The sequence below is a fragment of the Cololabis saira genome, chromosome 18 (genome assembly GCF_033807715.1).
Source record: "Cololabis saira isolate AMF1-May2022 chromosome 18, fColSai1.1, whole genome shotgun sequence".
NCBI classification, from domain to species: Eukaryota; Metazoa; Chordata; class Actinopteri; order Beloniformes; family Belonidae; genus Cololabis; species Cololabis saira.
In genome coordinates this window covers 29,490,468-29,508,808 of record NC_084604.1, presented here as the reverse complement: position 1 = coordinate 29,508,808, position 18,341 = coordinate 29,490,468, and the positions used below count along the sequence as shown (strand labels likewise).

Genomic DNA, 18,341 nt, shown 5'->3' with positions numbered 1-18,341 from the left:
ATAAACAGTTATAAACAAGACTTGGACTGTTTGGACACTTCAGTGAGAGGTCTTACAGTGTGTTTGCATTTTAAACTAAAAGCTATTTGTCAGACTTACGCGCCAAAATAGTTGTTTTTACACGGCCATGTGAAAAAGAACACACATACCCTTTCTTTGCCAAGGTTTTATGCTTCAGAAGATTATAGAAATAAAAAAATACTGGTTAGTCCTACTCAGCTAAACCACAGCACGTAACATATTACTTTACCTGTTGCCGAAGCCTGAGAACAGGCCAGTAAGTAAAGGGTTAATAAAAAGTGGAGCAGAATGGAGACGCAATGTATGCAAAAATCGGCACCCAGAAATCACTTACTGTGTAACTTAAAATCTTTAATTTACGTTCTGAAGGTTTACTGGGTCATTGCAACACCTCATTTTGTTTTCTTTTATTCTAGACATTTACAACGTTGAGTGTAACTTTAATGTGTGATGCTGTGATGGACAGACGACCTGTCCAGGGTGTAACCACCGGATGGATGGATGGATGGATGGATGGATGGATGGATGGATGGATGGATGGATGGATGGATGGATGGATGGATGGATGGATGGATTTTTTTTCTTAATTTGCAAAAATAAAATATGCTTACTTGCAAACATTAAAATTTGAATCCCACAGAGATGATTAAAGGAGCATGAGGCTCCTTTTAAGAAATGAGACTCTAGCGCCACCCTTCACCACGACGGTCGTCGGGGGTACTGCAGCCAACAGCGAAGCCGGCACGGGAGAACGGGGAGAACGTGCATGAAGCGTCATGTGACGTCACATCCGCAGCCCAGCGCGGGAAATTCCGGGCACAATTGCAGCACATTTTGCAGCACACAGCCTGTTCAAGGCAACGGAGAGATACACTAGAGGGCTCTTTCATTTTGGTTTGGAACGCTTCATCTGACATTATTACTAGAAAACTTAAAACGTATACAATTTTTTTTCATAAATCCTGCCTCAATCCTGCCTCATGCTCCTTTAACATACTCAAGGAAGTAACGATAGAATAGAAACTGAGAGACTAATTGTACAAGAGACTAAACATACATTTTGCACAGCATCTCAGGGGTGATTTAATCTCCACACCTTGGAGGAACCACCGAGCTAAAAAATGTAAAAAAGTTCCATGGTGTTGCTTTCACAGTGCAAATGTAAGATGATTTAATGCCGGGTGGAGATTAAATTTAGAGATAGACGAGGGGAGGCCGGATACTTCTACTCTGAGCTGGGTTGTGACTCGCTCACTCAACGGGTGTGTGAGGGAAAATATTTTTTGAACTGATAGTGACTTCTGACACCCAAATAAATAGTGTCAGTATTCTGTTTTTTGTTTGTTTTAAATAATATGTCCCTTTATAAAGGACCACTTTTGTGATTCTTTTGGCGCTTAATCCTTATATTGTAGGAAACTCCTTGAAAAAGTGATGATGCAAAAAAAATCAACTGCTCATTCTTTCCATGAAGCATCTCAAACCAGACAGCATGCGGGCGCTGGGATAATAATAAGTTACATGGTGATGGAATAAAGGATAAAAATAAAGGAAATAATGAGCTCTTCAGGGGCTGTTCATTATTTAGGACACTTTTAGATGTGCTACTTTCACGTGGACCTATTTAACTTGTGTATTTTTGCAAAAAAACAAAACAAAAACACAGAAATGTAACACACTGAAGACAAGGAAAGAGAGGGGAAAGAAAAACCGCTGAACATGACCCTTAATTCTAGATATTTATGAGACAGATCAATTTATATTCAAAATATTTAGCATAAACTTTAAACCAATAGTTGTTCATATAAGTAACAATAAATGAAGAATAACACATTTATAATCTTTTATAGCAGCATGTATTCTTAACCAGAATGCCGTTGGCTGCATTTAGTCAGTTATTATTGAGAAAGTCCAAGTGACTTCTGCATATTTTTCTTTTTCAGTCACAGGGAAGTTCTCAATTTCACAAAAACCATTGATTATTCTCACATTCAGCTGCTCTCTCTTGATGTTCACTGTAGACTTTTTAGTCTCTTTTACTTGAGTTAAGTTGTGCATTTGACTCCAGCACAAGAAATGCCTGGTGGGCGATGTAGGCATCATAACCTTGGGCCTTCTCCGTCTGCGTGCTCAATTTCTTGTCACTTTGGAGGAATAAAGTCGCAAGCTAAGCAGGTGGAGGGATGGAAGAGCCGGAACGAACAGGCTGCCAGCTGAATCTTATTTCCCAGGAGGAAGGAAAAGCTACCGATATCACAGTTCTCATCACATTTCTCTCATCACGTTTCCTATCCATGTTTTCTCACACTTCTTATCTTTATTTCTGCTAGCTGCAGATTTGAGGATGTGAAAAATGCAAAATGCAAGAGATTTCAGCAATGCAGATAGACAGATAGACTATTTTCTTCACACGATTTATTCCTTTCAGGTCTAAATCTGAATGAGGAAGAAGCCACACCCAACAACGGTGAGCCTCCACCCCTGCCTATGAGTGAAACGAGATAAGCCAAGTATCTATAAATGCTTCAAGCTTGCTTCAAGCTTTTCCCTGAGACGCATTTCAAAGGCTCGCATGAAAAAGAGCAGCTGCGTACTAAACTGAGATTTGACCCAGAGCTGACAGGATATGATCAGGCAGAGAAATGTTCAGGTCGCTGAGGCCACGCCCACCAGCAGATGCTCCGGCTGCTGGTGGAGCTGCCCACCTCCAGACGTCACCCATTACTGACAGTAAGCATGACTGAGATTTGGCATGCAAAATATGATTTATAGATCCTGCTGACTTTTTTTAAAACTTTTTTTTCTCCATCACTTTCAGCTTCTTTTCACTTTCAACTTGTGTGCACTCTGTCAGGTTTTGTGGTCACTGAGCATTTAGATGGAGCAGTTGGAGCCTGTACCTCCACCAGACACACCGCTAATGATTATTTCTCTTTTTAGAAACATGTAGAACAGGTCCCACATGCTTCTGCATGTAATCCTTCTCGCTATTATAAACTTATGGTGGACAAACCACGAGCAGAAGACAGTGGTGATGGATTTTGCAATTACCAGTTATGGCAACATCAAGAAGAAGGAATGTGGAAAGTGAAGCAAACAAGGGTATCAGTGGTAAACACAGCTGTGACTCCTGAACTGGCAGAGTGGTTCCAGTAGATTTCAAGAGCAACATCTGAGATCTTTGTCCAGAAGGAACAGCTAAGATTTTGCATAAAGCCCTCAAACTCCCAGGTCTCGGGGTCCAAACTTGAGTCATCTTTTAAGGGCTGCATGGACACTGGGAAAACATTTAGCAATGTAATCATCCATTTGGAATTTTTCTAAGTATTTGTAAGTGAGTTGGTGCAGAATTCACTCAGCATTTCACTTTACTTTAAAACAATATGAGTATTGAACTAAAAAAGAATGTTACAAGTCATAAGAGCAAAACAGTGAGCTGAAAAGCACCAAAATGTTCTAAAAAGCTGAGGAAACAGCAAAACCGAGTGTTAATATTCGTCAAGAGATTTCATCAATTCAGTGAATGAGAGGTTATCGTATAATTGTAACCTATATTATTACTGTTGAAGCTTGAATGTACACTGGAATGGTTAATGTGCCTGATTATATTTTATTTATTTATTCTTAATCTTTACCATAAAAGTCAACTGAACTTTTTGGTATAATTCTTAAACATCTTATATAAAATAACTACATGTACAATTTTTTTTAATGTAACCTTAAAGCCACTCTATGTAACAAAGTCACATTTGACCTATATATATATATATATATATATATATATATATATATATATAGCCAAACTAATTTTCATTGACATGCAATGGGTCATGTGACTTAATGTTTCTTCCATTGTTTTATTCAGTCTATGCTTTCAACTTATCGGCACTGTCTCATCAGTGGCTCTTTTGCCAACATATGCCCCCATTTGGCAACATAGAGTGGCTTCAATTCTACACTAAAGGTCATAAAAAAGGCCGTAAAAATGCATTTTAACTGAGAGAAGAGAAAAGCTTTTTACATACGTCTGCACCTGATTCAAAACCGAGAAAATTCTTTGGCTCAACTTGTGTCTACTGTATGTATCGATAACAGTTTTAATTAATCTCCCAGCTCTGCCACTAGAAACAATCCTCCATTTGTGAAAAGCTTTTGGATCCTTTGTATAACATGTGGGATGTTGTGAGAATGTGTGCGTGTCTGAGTGTGTGCGCATATATATATTAGCCAGACTTATTACTATAATTACACAGAGAACTCTACAAGGCACCCACTGGTAGTGTGGGAGGTTAATGATGGACTGTAAGAGTGTCAAAGACGAAAAGAGAAGCAGATATTGGGGGACAGAAACAGAGGACGGAAGACAAAGACGAAGACATCAAAGGAAGGCAACCCTGCAAAGGTTAATTAAAAGTGTACAATTATTTCATATTGTTTAAGAGCAAACTATGCATTATAGGTGGCATTGCCTTTGTTTGTCAGTGCAGCTTCATGAAACTCGAAAGCACTACTCAGTCCTCAGTCCTCGCCACCTGTCGACTGTTCAACAATTAAGCTCTCCAGGCTTTCTCTCGCCTCTGTGTTTTTCTGGCATGTAGAGGATGAAAAACAGAGGCCCTCTTTAGCGAAGATCGAAGACCCTTTGAAATCACATAAATGGCAAAAGCTTACAGATACAGGTTTTTGCTCTTGCTCCACAGCCAAGAAAAATATGTTTTTCCTATAACTATGCAACTTGTTTTTTAACAAAATGAGAGATTCACCTTTATGAAATGGAAAATCTTCACTTTAGAAGAAAGCTATGTCAAGTACTTCCTCTGCCATGTTGCTGGGCCGCAGAACTGCATTTTAGCCTGAGTTGTACTGCAGTAATAGTTGTGACTGTTTTCATTCGATCTTGGTCACTGATGCTGCTTTAATTAGCTGAGGAGGCACCGACAGATAACGAGCTGCGATGGTTCAGTGAGCTGGAGCATAAATGAGTGGCAAGCCTGCTTTTCTTTTCTTGACAAGAAAACAGTTTAACATGTTAATCACTGACTTTTCTCTACAGCTGTCATGTTGCAAGGCGACAAAAACACCCGCTGTCTCGTTGAAGTGTGTAACTAACAGACAGTGAGTTGTTGTAGCTGAAGTGTACTTCCTGCTTTGGCTGCTCTGTGTGCAGCTGACTTTGGCGAGGACCCCGAGGAGAGACGTTCTCGTTTCAGCTGCTTTATTTTGCCTCGTCGAGCCCTTAACTTCAACCTCCGTGGAAATGCAAAATACGCACGCTAAAATGATCTCTCATGTTTGGAAAAAAAAGCCCCCGGGAAATTTTAATTCTGGGTGTTGTTGGCTGATGCGTGCCTGAAGAGGTTCTGTTTTTGGAGTGTTCCTGTGAAAATGTGGCAACAATACCCCTTAAGATGTGGAGTAATTGGGTTTGTTTTTGTGCAGTTATTGTACGGATCCTGAGGCTGAGACTTCATTTTGGATACAGGAATCCTACACGCTTACCTGAGAAACATGTCTCTAAAGACATAAAGATTGTATGATACAATCAAGTCTTAGTCCATTTCTACTCAACATACGAAATAATAAATACTTCTGTCTGCTTAACATCTTAAGAGTATAACCAATATAGTGACTTTTAACATCCACTGACTACGACTCCATCAGATAATGTAACAGCTGAAAGATTTAGAGAATGTTATAACTGTCCTCCCTCATTTAACTGCCTGCACTTGTAGCCCATTAAATGGGCCAGAAAAAGGGGTCAAAGCTTTACTTTGATTTGTAATATCTAAACTCTCTCTTAGTTCATACGTGTAGTCCAAAAGCATGGTTGAAACGTGAACATAGAGTATGTTTTTTGATTATATTGTTTGTCTGTTTCTCCAATTCAGGTTAATTTCGGCTCCTTTTTTCTTATTGTCTCAGTCTGCCCTCTTTAACCCTAAATGTGAGAATTTTGATCATCGTATCAATTCGAACTAAGACAAAGTAAACAGGCTACAGTTGTGGCGGACGCAAGTAACAGGAGAGCATTACTGGTAAGACAATCGTCTTTTTTAACATGCAGTCCAGTATGATAAACCTTCAGATTCACGTGATGAAAGCGCCCTGAACGGTGCCGTCTGTTCACATTGAATGGGGTGACGTTAAACGTTGCCGAACTGAGTGGTCGTCCCTTTCATTGTGGCAGGGGCATTGCTTGCAATCATCCAATCAAGTCGCAGCTGGCTACTGCTGCTGAATGAAATCGCACACATGTGGGCAGAACAGTTTCAACATACCTGCCTCATTTGCGTAGTGAAAATTAAGAAATTTGAATTTCAGAAACATCACCTTTTCAAGTGTTAACACAACACTGGGGTGTGAGTTTACCTTTATGGATAGGCTCTGAGCTAATGGAAATGTTTCTAATATTGATAATGCTGACTCATTGCTTCCCTATGCTGTATAATAACTGGACACCACCTAGGGCTGGGCGATATGGACCAAAAGTCATATCTCAATATTTTCTAGCTGAATGGCGATACTCGATATATATCGATATTTTTTCTGTGCCATAATTGGGGTTTCCCCCAAAGCATTATAGCATAGCATCTCTGTTAGCTTAATTTTTTTCTGAGGCAAACCCTTAAAAAAACAGTCAGTTTTAATACAAAGCCTCGTGCCAAATGTCACACAGGTACATTTATTAACAGAGGTCTGCACAATATCAAAATGTATAAAATAAATGAAATAAAAATAAACTGCCTGCATATATAGAATAAAAATGCTTCTTGAATAAAATAAAACAAATATCCCTTTCCTGCATTGCAATTAAATTAAAATACACTGTGCAATTAATACAATGTAGACAGTAACAGGCAGACTTTTCCACTGAGGTTGACAGTTGTGCAAATAACAAAACATTTGTGCAAATCTCAAATAAAACATTCTAGTCAATTTGTCACAAAATAAGCTATATCAAAAAATCATTAAAAAAAATATATAATTTTTTTTTTTAAATCGATATAAACGATATTGTCTCGTACCATATCGCGTTTGAAAATATATTGATATATATTAAAATCGCGATATATCGCCCAGCCCTAACACCACCCCTCTGAAATCAACTTTCTGAAGAGTGCTTTTGAAACCTCTTTTTCATTTCTTTGGGTTCATGGAGTTCTGTCATCACCTCGGGATGCTGACTAGCGGGACCTTACTTTCATTCTAATCAAATTTGTACTTCATCCTTGTTTCTGTCACGCGCAAAACAGCATTTTAGACAAAAGCCACCGTGGATGACATGAGAAACAGTGGGAGCTCCATTGGAGAACCCCCTGGAGCATCCCCAGGACCCTTCACGAGCCAACGCTCACTGAGCACAGCCATGTGTCCTTGGGGCTTTGTCAAAGCCGGCTCCTGAAGAAGATCCAGGTAATGTTCGCCAGTCCAAAAAGGTGCAGAGTACCAGCCGTTAACCACAACCAGCTGTCAAATAAAAGACCACACCCCCATAAATAAGTACATATTCGTGACTTTACATAATTTCATTTGATGAGGTAAATAAAAATCCACCTATGAACATTTGTTGTAGATGTGAAATCGAGCTTTTGAGACAAAAAAGTATTTTTCTTTTTATCAGGCTTTAAACATGTTTAATTCATTGTAGCCTGGGACGAGGGTCATTGGAGATTTTGACTTATTTTTGGAGCAAACATCTTGTGGTCAGTTTACAAACTGCAATAGTCCAAAAAGCTTGTAAACTGGATGTAGCCCCGTGTTGCTGCCACGAGTTTCATTTCATCGTATAACATCTGGAAGACGTTTGTTTTTTTGAAAGCTTGCTATCTCATGCTGTTCTCAGTACATTAACGCCCCAAATAAACATTGTAGGAGTTTTGCAAGTATGTCAGAAATTACATATTTTCCATAGCAATAAATGTTTTTCTGAACGTATTGTGTGACTACACAGATACAAGTGGAAACGAGGCGTGAAGCACAACCTTGTTGCCCGTTGCTCCTGGCCTACACTGTTGTGCACGCAGGAGAACAAGTGGGTATGCAAAGACCATCGCTCCCTCCGCCAGTGTAAATTACAGGCTCTCTAGAATGTGCACACATGCATACATTTGTGGTAAGGTAAGATGCCACTGTGACTCAGTGACATCTCCAGTATCACATGCAGCCAGTCTATCACACGTGTACACACGGACACAAACATGTGACCTATGCTTCCCACACAAGCTCTCTGAGAGCTAAATTATACTTCTCTGCAAGACCTGTATCTTTTACACCAAGTATTAGCCGTGCTGTAGTTTTACACTGTACATGTTAGCAGCTTCAGCAGTACTCTCTACATGCAGTATTTACTTCATTGATTCATTGAGATATACCCATGTATAGTCCGTACTTTTGTTATATATTTTTTTAATAACATGTGAATGGCTTTTTCTTTACTTATTGTATGTTTCTTCTTTTTTAAATGTTGAATATGATGCCTTATTATCAATGTCAAGTTGCTACAACGTGCCTTTAAATTGCTCCCTGGGGACATATACAATTTTGTTTTTATTTTAATTCTAATTTGTTAGGTCACAGTAAAACTCAATAATTGGCATCATAATATTGAGGAGGACTGGCATAAAGGGAAGATGTGACAGAGCGGTGTTGCTGTGTAACTGTTGGTGTGAAAACACTCAGTTGAGATCACAGAGTTGCTATAAACCTGCTGCTGCTACTGTACATTTAAGTTCAGTTTTGTTATTTCTAAAGATTCATCGTACCCCTTTTCGATCATGTCTGGGTTCTGGGCGACTGCTAGACGAAGTTCAGAGCTGGTTCAGCTTTGGTTTCATTTTTCTACATCCACAAAGCCCCGTCGTTAAGTCTCTTCCACTGTCATTTGAAACTCCTTTAGGGATTTTTGTACAAGACTAGAGTTCATAAAGGACACAGATTACAGTATTTGATGCACTTTCTCACTGACCAGCAAACCCAAATGTTGACTGATATTATTCCTAACGAGATTATTTTTTTGAGTTCTGCTCAAAAATTCCCAAAGTAAAAATGAGAATTTGAATAAACTTAGTATGGAAAAAAAGTAACATGTGAGATTATGGCAGTAGTGTAAAATTAAGTGTTTATATTACCAGACAAGAATAAATAAAGATGTTGCACAATAAAAAAAAAAGTTTGTTACACTGCTGTGTGCTTATTTCTGTGGATTCATGTAGTAAAACAGCCCACCACTTACTGCGCCGAGATTGATTCTGGAACATTTTGTCATTCCTGTGTTAAGGTTTTTCAGATGAAACTATATTTGATATTTATGTCACAATGTTGTTTCCTCTCAAGTGTGTTTTATTTTGATCAGTTGACCTCTTTACTATGTATCTGTGCTGAAGTCAGTGAAGTGTTTGCCCTCAAGGGATACTTTACAGCCAACAGAATCACTGAGGAGATAAAAACAAATTCCCATGTGTTTACCACAAATTGCAAATAAAAGACATCTGAATCTGAATCTGAAAAAATATCTAATTTCATAAGTCATCCAATCACAACAACAAATACAGATTGTTTGTGTCTGAGTCCTACTTTTGTACACTTACAGGTAACAGAAACTAGCTGAGACTCATCTTTATTTAGTACATTGCATGCTTGTCTTAACATGACATGTTCATTTAACCACAGGGTGCTGGAAATGTATTTTATTTGGGTCGAAGTGGTCTTTAAAGTTGACCTTTTTCTTGTTTGTTTGTTTGGCTTCATGTGCAGCAGGTGGTTATTTTGTCATCTTTGTATGATTAAAAATGTTTTTAATGGTCTTTGCAGGTCCGTCTGCTCACACGAAGCTGATGAAGATGCAAAAGCATCTTTTTAAAATAAAACAGCCAATGTGAAAGCTGTTTTATGGACAACATTCATAAATACCAGGTGCTGGTAGTAAGATATATACAATTGTTGTTCCCGCTGCTGTTTCGTTTTACAGCACAACACACACAAAAAAAAAGATAAAACAAACAATAACATAAAGTATAAAGTACACAAATTACAAGTACGCAGCCATGTAATTCATTAGTTAAAATAATTAGAAATGTGATTAGATCTAGAGAAGCAGAAATTAATACAAGAAAAAGATAGATACCAAAGTTGGGAAAACGTTGAGGAGAGATGTGGTTTTGGTTTGGATTTAAACACCAGAAATGAAGAGGGAAACTTGATTCAGAGGAGGAGGAAGCTCCTCTGAAGTGTTTGAGCTGCAGCTTAAATGGTACAATGGGGCCTGGATACCAACCTGAATCTTAATAAAAAAGTGTTCATCCAGTGACCTGAGAGTGCAAACTGGTGCATTAGGTCATAAAAAGGTCTAAATGATTAGTTACTTGATCATTCCAAGGCTTGTGCATCATCTGCAGGATTTCATAAATCTTGCTGTTCAGGACGGATAGTCAGTGACGTGATTAGTGCAGGTGAAATACGTGTTACGGTCAGGAGTTTGGCTGCAGACGTCTGTGTTTTATTGGCACCACATCAAGGTTGGCGGAAAAGGCTGCCGACTTATCTGTGATGGGTGTCTTTGCAACCTGCTCACCACCCTGGGAGCACCGTCACTTGTCCTGTAAACAACTCTGACTTGACTGATTGTGTTTTTGATCAGGAAAGTCTTTAATGTCACGATACCAGCCAGCCGGGAATCAGTCAACTTGTGGAACAAACATGGACTCAGTCAAAGTGCAGACAACTGCTGGTCTGTCCCGCGTGGACATGCAGTTCTGTGCAAAACACGTAGGCACCCCTAGGCTTCTTGTTTTATTGAAGTTTTAATGACTTTTTAGTTAAGATAATTAGTTAATGATTAGGAAATTGTTGGTTAAATAGGAAATAAATAAGGAACAGCTTGAGGCAATATTATTAATCATGTGCAAGTACTTCCTTGGTAATGAATGGCCATAACAAAAGATGAGTTTCTAGAGAACAGATAAGAATAATGTATATCAATTAATCATGTAGTGATTAACTGAAAATTATATAAAATATGTTGTAATATCCCTATCCCCTTGATGCCTGATGTCCCATATATGATACATACCTTTATGAGACCTGCACACCATCTCCAGAATCAAACAATAATTAAAAATTATTTATACAATTTTTAAAAAATTCTAGAAATATAGTATACAATAAATAAAAAACTATATAAATGTACCTAATAGAAGTACAAAAAATATAAATGAGGAAACTTACAGTAAAACCAGAATTGGGATTTTTTTTTTTAATTTTGATATATATTAATGCTTTAAATGTAAAAAATGCATAAAGGGGTTACTACCTGAGTACTTAAAGCCACTCCATGTAATATCACCACTTCTGACCACATATAGGGCATTTAGGTCTACTGTATTGGGCCCCGCCAAAAAACAAACAAAAAAGGCCCACTGAGGATACCATGCTTATGAGTAGGGACAGTCCAGCACATCTTGTCATACCACTTCATCAAAATAGAGTACACAAGGTTGTGTTTTACACCACGGGATGAAACATGAACTTTCCTGTGATATTCAGCCCCCGATTATTGTTTTTGTACATGGATAATACATGGAAGAAAGTCCTGCACTACTTTTTAACATTTGGTAGACTGGAGCTTTATACTGAGTACTGAAATGATTGTGAATCATTACATCATGGTTCCCCCATTATTAGCTCTCCTTTCATCATCAGGTAATGGTTAATTAGGAACAAGTCTCTGATCCATTCCTTGATCATTTCATATTTAACTGGTCATTAATAAAATATTAACTAATCTTTATTTTTTTGATGAAATTTAACTATGAGTTCATCATTAGTGGGTATTCATTAATTAATCGCTAACTTTCATCCTCATTAGTTTCCATAGAACAAAAGAAACTGTGGCTCTTTTTGTAAAATTGTTGTCAACTGTAGATGCATGTATGTTTGTAAAATTATTTAACTTTGATGTCAGAAAATCAAGCTCTGTCCAGAGCTATTACAGTTTTTGTGCAGATCATATATATATATATATATATATATATATATATATATATATATGTGTATACAATGGAGCATTAGGTCAAGTGACCATTGGTTTCTGAAGAGCAGTTTTGAAGCCTTTTTTTTAAGCCTTTTTTTCTTCGTAGAAGAAAGGGTTCCCAGCCAAAGATTTTTTGGGCTCTAGTGGCCCTTTATTGAAGATGCAGACTGGAAAGGGGTAGAGAGAGAGAATGGGGACGACACGCAGCAAAGGTGCGCAGGCCGGGATTCGAACCTGCTACCGCTGCAGGAGGAGGACTGTAGCCTCAGTATATGAGCTGCAGCTTAACCCACTGCGCCACCGCCACCGCCACCCCCAGCGGCCCTATTTACAGATGATATTTGACAACAGCTAAACATTGCCTGAGCCCACTGTCAGTCAATCATATTGGAAATACATATATCAGAGACATCTACACTGGTCGAATTTTAAAAAAGGCCAGAAACATCAGCACTGACCCCACACACCCCGGACATGCCCTGTTTTCCCCACTCCCCTCTGGAAAAAGATATCGCACACTCAAATCCAGAACCACAAGACTGAGTAACAGCTTTTTCCATCAGGCCGTCAAAGCCATCACCCCCCCCCCCCCTAACCCAGCCCACCTGACATGGACTGACACCAATCCCCCAACCCCTCCCACACACACTCATACACACAACCAAGTGCAATTATTGCCCCAGATAATATTGCACTAAGTGATTTTATTTATGTTTGTTGTTTGGGTGTGAGTGTTATGCTGTCATGTGGAGCTGCTAAACTGATTTTCACAGTGATGTTGGAAACAATGTTTACAGTGACAATAAAGGATTCTATTCTATTCTATTCTATTCTATTCTATTCTATATATACTTGTATATATACTACATACATATACTCTTCTGGCGTGGGACAAAAAAATGCACCCTCCTCAGATTTGTTATGGGTGTGAAATCAAATGATTGAGAAGAAAACGTTCTCTTGAACCAAGCCGTAAATGTGTAAATTTCTGCTCTAAAGTTGGGTCCATGGAGATTGACCCACTTTTGCAGCCAGCCTCTAGTGGCTAGTTAAGGAACTGCAACAAATTTTGGTTCTGCATTAGCCTCAGTCCGGAAAGAAGATGTTTGGCGTTTGTAAATAACATGTAAATTAATACAGCTCAGCAGATACCCCTGGATTGAGAAGAAAACGTTCTCTTGAACCAAGCCGTAAATGTGTAAATTTCTGCTCTAAAGTTGGGTGAGATTGACCCACTTTTGCAGCCAGCCTCTAGTGGCTAGTTAAGGAACTGCAACAAATTTTGGTTCTGCATTAGCCTCAGTCCGGAAAGAAGATGTTTGGCGTTTGTAAATAACATGTAAATTAATACAGCTCAGCAGATCCCCCTGGAGGCATAGTGGTTAAAATCCATTTATAATGCCTGGGTCTCTTGTCCACCTGTGCCATTATTTCCATTATCTTGGTGGGAGTTGGCTTAATCGTTGTTGACATGCCACATATATTTGTAAAACAATACACAGGTGATACAAGGGATGAGCTGTATGAGAGTCCAAAGTTACTTTGGCTGGTGTTTGCTGATAATGGGGAGACTATGAAAGCTACATGAAACTTCCTAAAAGTAATCCCAAATTCTTTCAAATGAAGGTGAAACTGATATAATTTCATGAAAAATCTCCTTTGTGGTGCTTTAATGATCATTTTTGCCACTTGTGGGGAAGAGCCAAACCAGGCCAACTGTTTCATGTAAGGCTGCTTGGCCACATGAGATATAAATTATTACTCAAAGAACAATATTTCCAACCAGTGTGTGTTAGTTTCGGTGAGCCGAGAAATACAAGCTGTTCTCCCATAAAAGGGCACCGACGAGCCAGGTGATTTTTCATCCAATGTCCTGTGTCAATTCTGCTGATCTGTTGCACCTGTGCCTGAACGGCCGCGGGAGATCCGTCTGAGCTCCGGCTCTCATCCAAATTCAATTACCCATTTCAAATTTTTATATTGGCTCCAGGTTGAACAGAACAAGACACTGTTTTCAGTCTCAGTCAATTAGAGCCAAATGGCTGAGACACACATCCGCACATATTTCAGTCACCGTTGTCATGGCAACTAGCCGTAGCCATTCAACGAAATGTCAAGGCATTCAGGCAGACCGAAAGGCACACAATCACACTGAAAATACACTCGAAAAGACACGCTGAGGTAGAGCGTTATCTTGATGGGCTCCATACTTGTTGGGTGGCACATTTTGTGGCAATACATTAACTCACCACTCCAATCAAAAATTGGGGGAGGGAGGGGGGCAAAAAAACATCAAGATATTTGCAGATCCTTTGTTAGAAGGCAACAAGTCAACCCTTATTGTAGATCGCCATACAGAGAGAAAAAGAAGAGAAGATTTGAAAACCACCTTCATAAAGATATGATGCAGAGGATTAAACTCATAATAAATCTTCACAGAGGAAGCAGACACACATCCGTTAAGATAGACTAGATATCAGTTTAATTATTCCTCCAATGGGAGAAATCTAGTTTATTTATTATCTGCCACTTATATTGATTTCTTCCTTCAAAGTTTTGCAATTCCCACACAATGATCACCAATTTATCGCCAGTTTATTCAGTGCATTTATTTTTTTTCCTCAAATAAGCTGCACATTATGCATAACTTAGTTTCCTGTTGGTCTTCAACTCAACCACTGCACAGTGTGTTGATGTCTGCCTTTGTAGCTGTTCGCATTAGTCTCTCTATCTATGTGTATTTCTTTGTTGATAGGATTTGAGAACAATGGACACAGTATACAGTTAATTACATGGGTGTCAGTCTGTGATGGTGGGCTTTCATATGCACAGAATAAAGACCAACAGATCAATGAGGCTGATGTTGCATGCTGTTTGTGTTGTTATGACACACATATACACCGATATCCAAAAATATCAAGATCAAATGATGAAAATTGGGCAACAGAAGGCAGAAACATCTTCCCAGTAATTAACAATCTGCATCTGGTTCCCGTCTGCACCCAGATATCCACAGTGAGACATCAGATGGATTTCCGAAAGTACCCAAGATTACTGAGGCTTAATGCACTGGTGAATCATGATATATGGCACAAAAATCACCACAAATGCATTTTCTTAAGTAAAATGTGGCCAAAGAGCAACATGCATGCAATATGCCATGAGTTGTATCAAATCATTAGAGTTCAAATGTTCAGATAAACTCAAAAGCAAAAGATAATACACTTTTAGTACCTCAAAATTAACCACATGATGGCAGTATAACCTTATCATATTCAGGAATTAAACAGCATACCGTGCCAGACAATCCTGGTTGTAAAATGCAGGTACATGTATTTATTTATGCATATGTATAACATTCATATATTGAATTGAGGAGATTTTCTTTGTGTCAATTTTCTTAGACTATTCAGTATATCCCATCATATTCATACTGTTCATATGAACCAGTCAGTATCTGTCTTGGCCCTCTGGTAAGGCCAGCAGGGTGTCATCTCTCATTCATATTATACATTTCTGTAGTTTTATGCATTACCTTGACAACAAACAAAAATAATGTAATGTAGCATAGCAATAGAATATCATTCAGCCAAAAGAATGATCTTCTCCAAACCTTTAACCAAATGCCTTTTATTCCTAAAGCTCAGCAAGGAGCTTTAGAGCGTAAACCTAAACAGGACAGGGGTTAACTTGTGTCGCTTAATCCTAAATGAATACTAATAAAGTGCAACCAGTGAGTGGAAACAAAAGAAAACAGTAAAATAAATAATTAAATTTGGGTCCTAATATTGAATATTATACACATACTGATGCCGCCCAGCCCCCCAATTCTATCTTATAAGACAATTTTGTCTCTTTCAATCTATGCTATTTCTGGCATATGGGCCAGAACGTTGTTCATGTTCTATGTTACATCTCGACATTTAAAATGGTGCAGTCATTTGACGTTAACTCATCTATTGATCAGAGAAATAGTTACAAAGAGAAATAGATCTGCATGATAGAGATGTGTGATATCTGGCTCAATAAAACACGCTGATACACAACAGTGTCAAGGTTCATCCTTGTGACGATGACGTAAAAAATGACTCGGCCCATGATGACGTCTCTATGATTCCTGATGTGACCATGATACCTGCAATGTGTCTTTTACACCCAGAAGGGGGCCTTTTTCTGGTACCTGAACAATTTGCATAAAAAGAGTGTACAAACGGTTTTACTTTTACTATTAGCTTCACTGGTTTTATTTCGTGTGTATACAGGCAGTGGAACATACACAGGTATACTTGCTCAAATAGGAAGTCCACAGTTTTTCTGTATTATTCACTGTGCCATTTAGTCAAATCCCCTGTTTGCATCACATGCTAAACTTTTTAATCTGTGAATCTTTCATTTCCACAATCATTCAGTCTCTCGTTTCACTGTTTCATGGAAACTTTGTTGCTTTTACTCATTTTGGTTCTCAACTTTGCTTACGTTCTCTCTCGTTTTGGCAGGAGGAATCACAATTGGGGCGAAAGATGGAAAGTTCATTTTCCAACTTACCAAGTCCAGGTATGAAGGTGTTCAGGAAAAGACAGATGACAGCCAGAGGGAAAGGCATTGTGGGTATCGCAGCCCGAAGAGGTCCCTTCTTCTCCCTGACCTCCACCACCACTCCACCGGCGACCGTCGGACACCCAGCCATGGCCTTGGCCCCGAAACCGTCCTCAGTTTTAACACGCCGCTGCTCTATCCCTCTGTCTTTCTGTGCCATCTGTCCGTCTTTGCTCCCCCTCTCGCTGTCTCCTGTGTTTTAAAAATAGTAATAACTACTTAGAAGCAGCAGAACTAATCTGGAATAAGACGTGACAGGAGGCTGAAAAAAATGAATGAAATAAAATAAAAATCTGCTGGCTCAGTAGTCAAAGTCTGTGTCCCATTCACAGCCAAGTACGTCAAGTCAAAAATGTTAAGACTTATCTCGGGATTATGCCGCCTTGAAGAGTTTCAGGAGTAAAGAAAAGTGGAAAAAAGAGCCTCGAAATGTTTAGTGAGAGATGGGGAAATTCTTCTGGAATTACTATGACAAATAAGACACAAATATAGCAATAATTCTTCAAAAAGAATTTAAAAATAAAGTCTCTTTAAGTCTCCTTATCAGAGGTCAGCGTCTTCTGCATGTTGATCATATTTCCAACAAGTTCTCAAGGGACATTGGATCAGTTGAATCAGTCTTCCGAAAAATCCTTGCACGACTCTTTTCAGCAACTTCACTTTCTTTTATCCTGCAAAATGCGGCTCGGTCGACACACCTCCCTACAGAGTAGAGAGAATGAACACAACCACCCAGACCCTTTTTCTACTATGTCCCCCCTCCTCTATCTCTCCTCTCCCTCTTCTCCTCCTTCCCTTCTCCTCCATTTAAAGGAACAGGATGCACATTTAATGTCACTCTTCGGTGAGGTCACGTTCAACAAGCTGCCAGTCGGATCCGAGGATCCATTTAACAGAAATCAATGCACAGCTTAAATGCTTGTATGGATTGTATGGATGTAATGTGGATTCATACACGAACGAGAGGTTTTTACGATGGAGGGAATAGATATGCAAATATCTCTGGCTTGCAATGAAAACAGTTAATTAGAGCAGACACTGATTATTATAACACTCATTTTAAGACTTAATTGTTGCTCCTTCCTGTTAATACACAAGTATGAAATACAGTGACTGATAATGACAAATTAAAAAGATGGGGAAAAAAGAAAGACAAAGGAAGAAAGACAGGGAAATGTTTGCAGAGCAATCAGGACAATGGACAGTAGAAACGAAGAAGAGACAGCCAATGTCAATATCTCAGTAATTATTCACGCAGCCACTCTTCGGCAGATCGGACATTTGTTTCCACTTTCACATTCCCCTCAACTCTACCTCCGACTTTTATTTATTTCCCCATTTTTTCACCTCCTCTTCCTCTTTCTCAGCAGTTAATCATCATTCGTATTTAAACAAAAGAGACAGACACACATTAGAAGTCAGTACGACTGAGATTAATTTCAGGTTTCGCATTAGTCTCCTTGTCTGTCTCGTGCTCTGCAACTCTTCCTTTCTCTCATCCCTGCTCGGTTTCCTAGCAACCCAGGAAGCTTTAGGTAATTATACAAAAGATATTGATCTCTGGATTCTGGTCCTCATCCTTTCTGTTATTTCACTTCAACCCCTGCTTTTAATTTCCTTTTATCCTTGAATTCTCTAGCACACCATGGCTGTGCCTCAAGCTGGAGCTGGTTTAATTTTATTATAATTATTTTAT

The 18,341-nt window shown here is 38.8% G+C and overlaps 1 protein-coding gene across 1 annotated transcript in view; it reads right to left on the bottom strand.

Moving 5' to 3' along the window:
• stum (stum, mechanosensory transduction mediator homolog) overlaps positions 1-17,342 on the bottom strand; it is a 30,856-nt gene extending 13,514 nt beyond the window's left edge. The window contains exon 1 of the mRNA XM_061746656.1: positions 16,595-17,342. Coding sequence (XP_061602640.1) covers positions 16,595-16,805 — 211 coding nt within the window. The 5' untranslated portion in view covers positions 16,806-17,342. The remainder of the gene's footprint in view (positions 1-16,594) is intronic.
• Between the last annotated feature and the right edge of the window lie 999 nt (positions 17,343-18,341).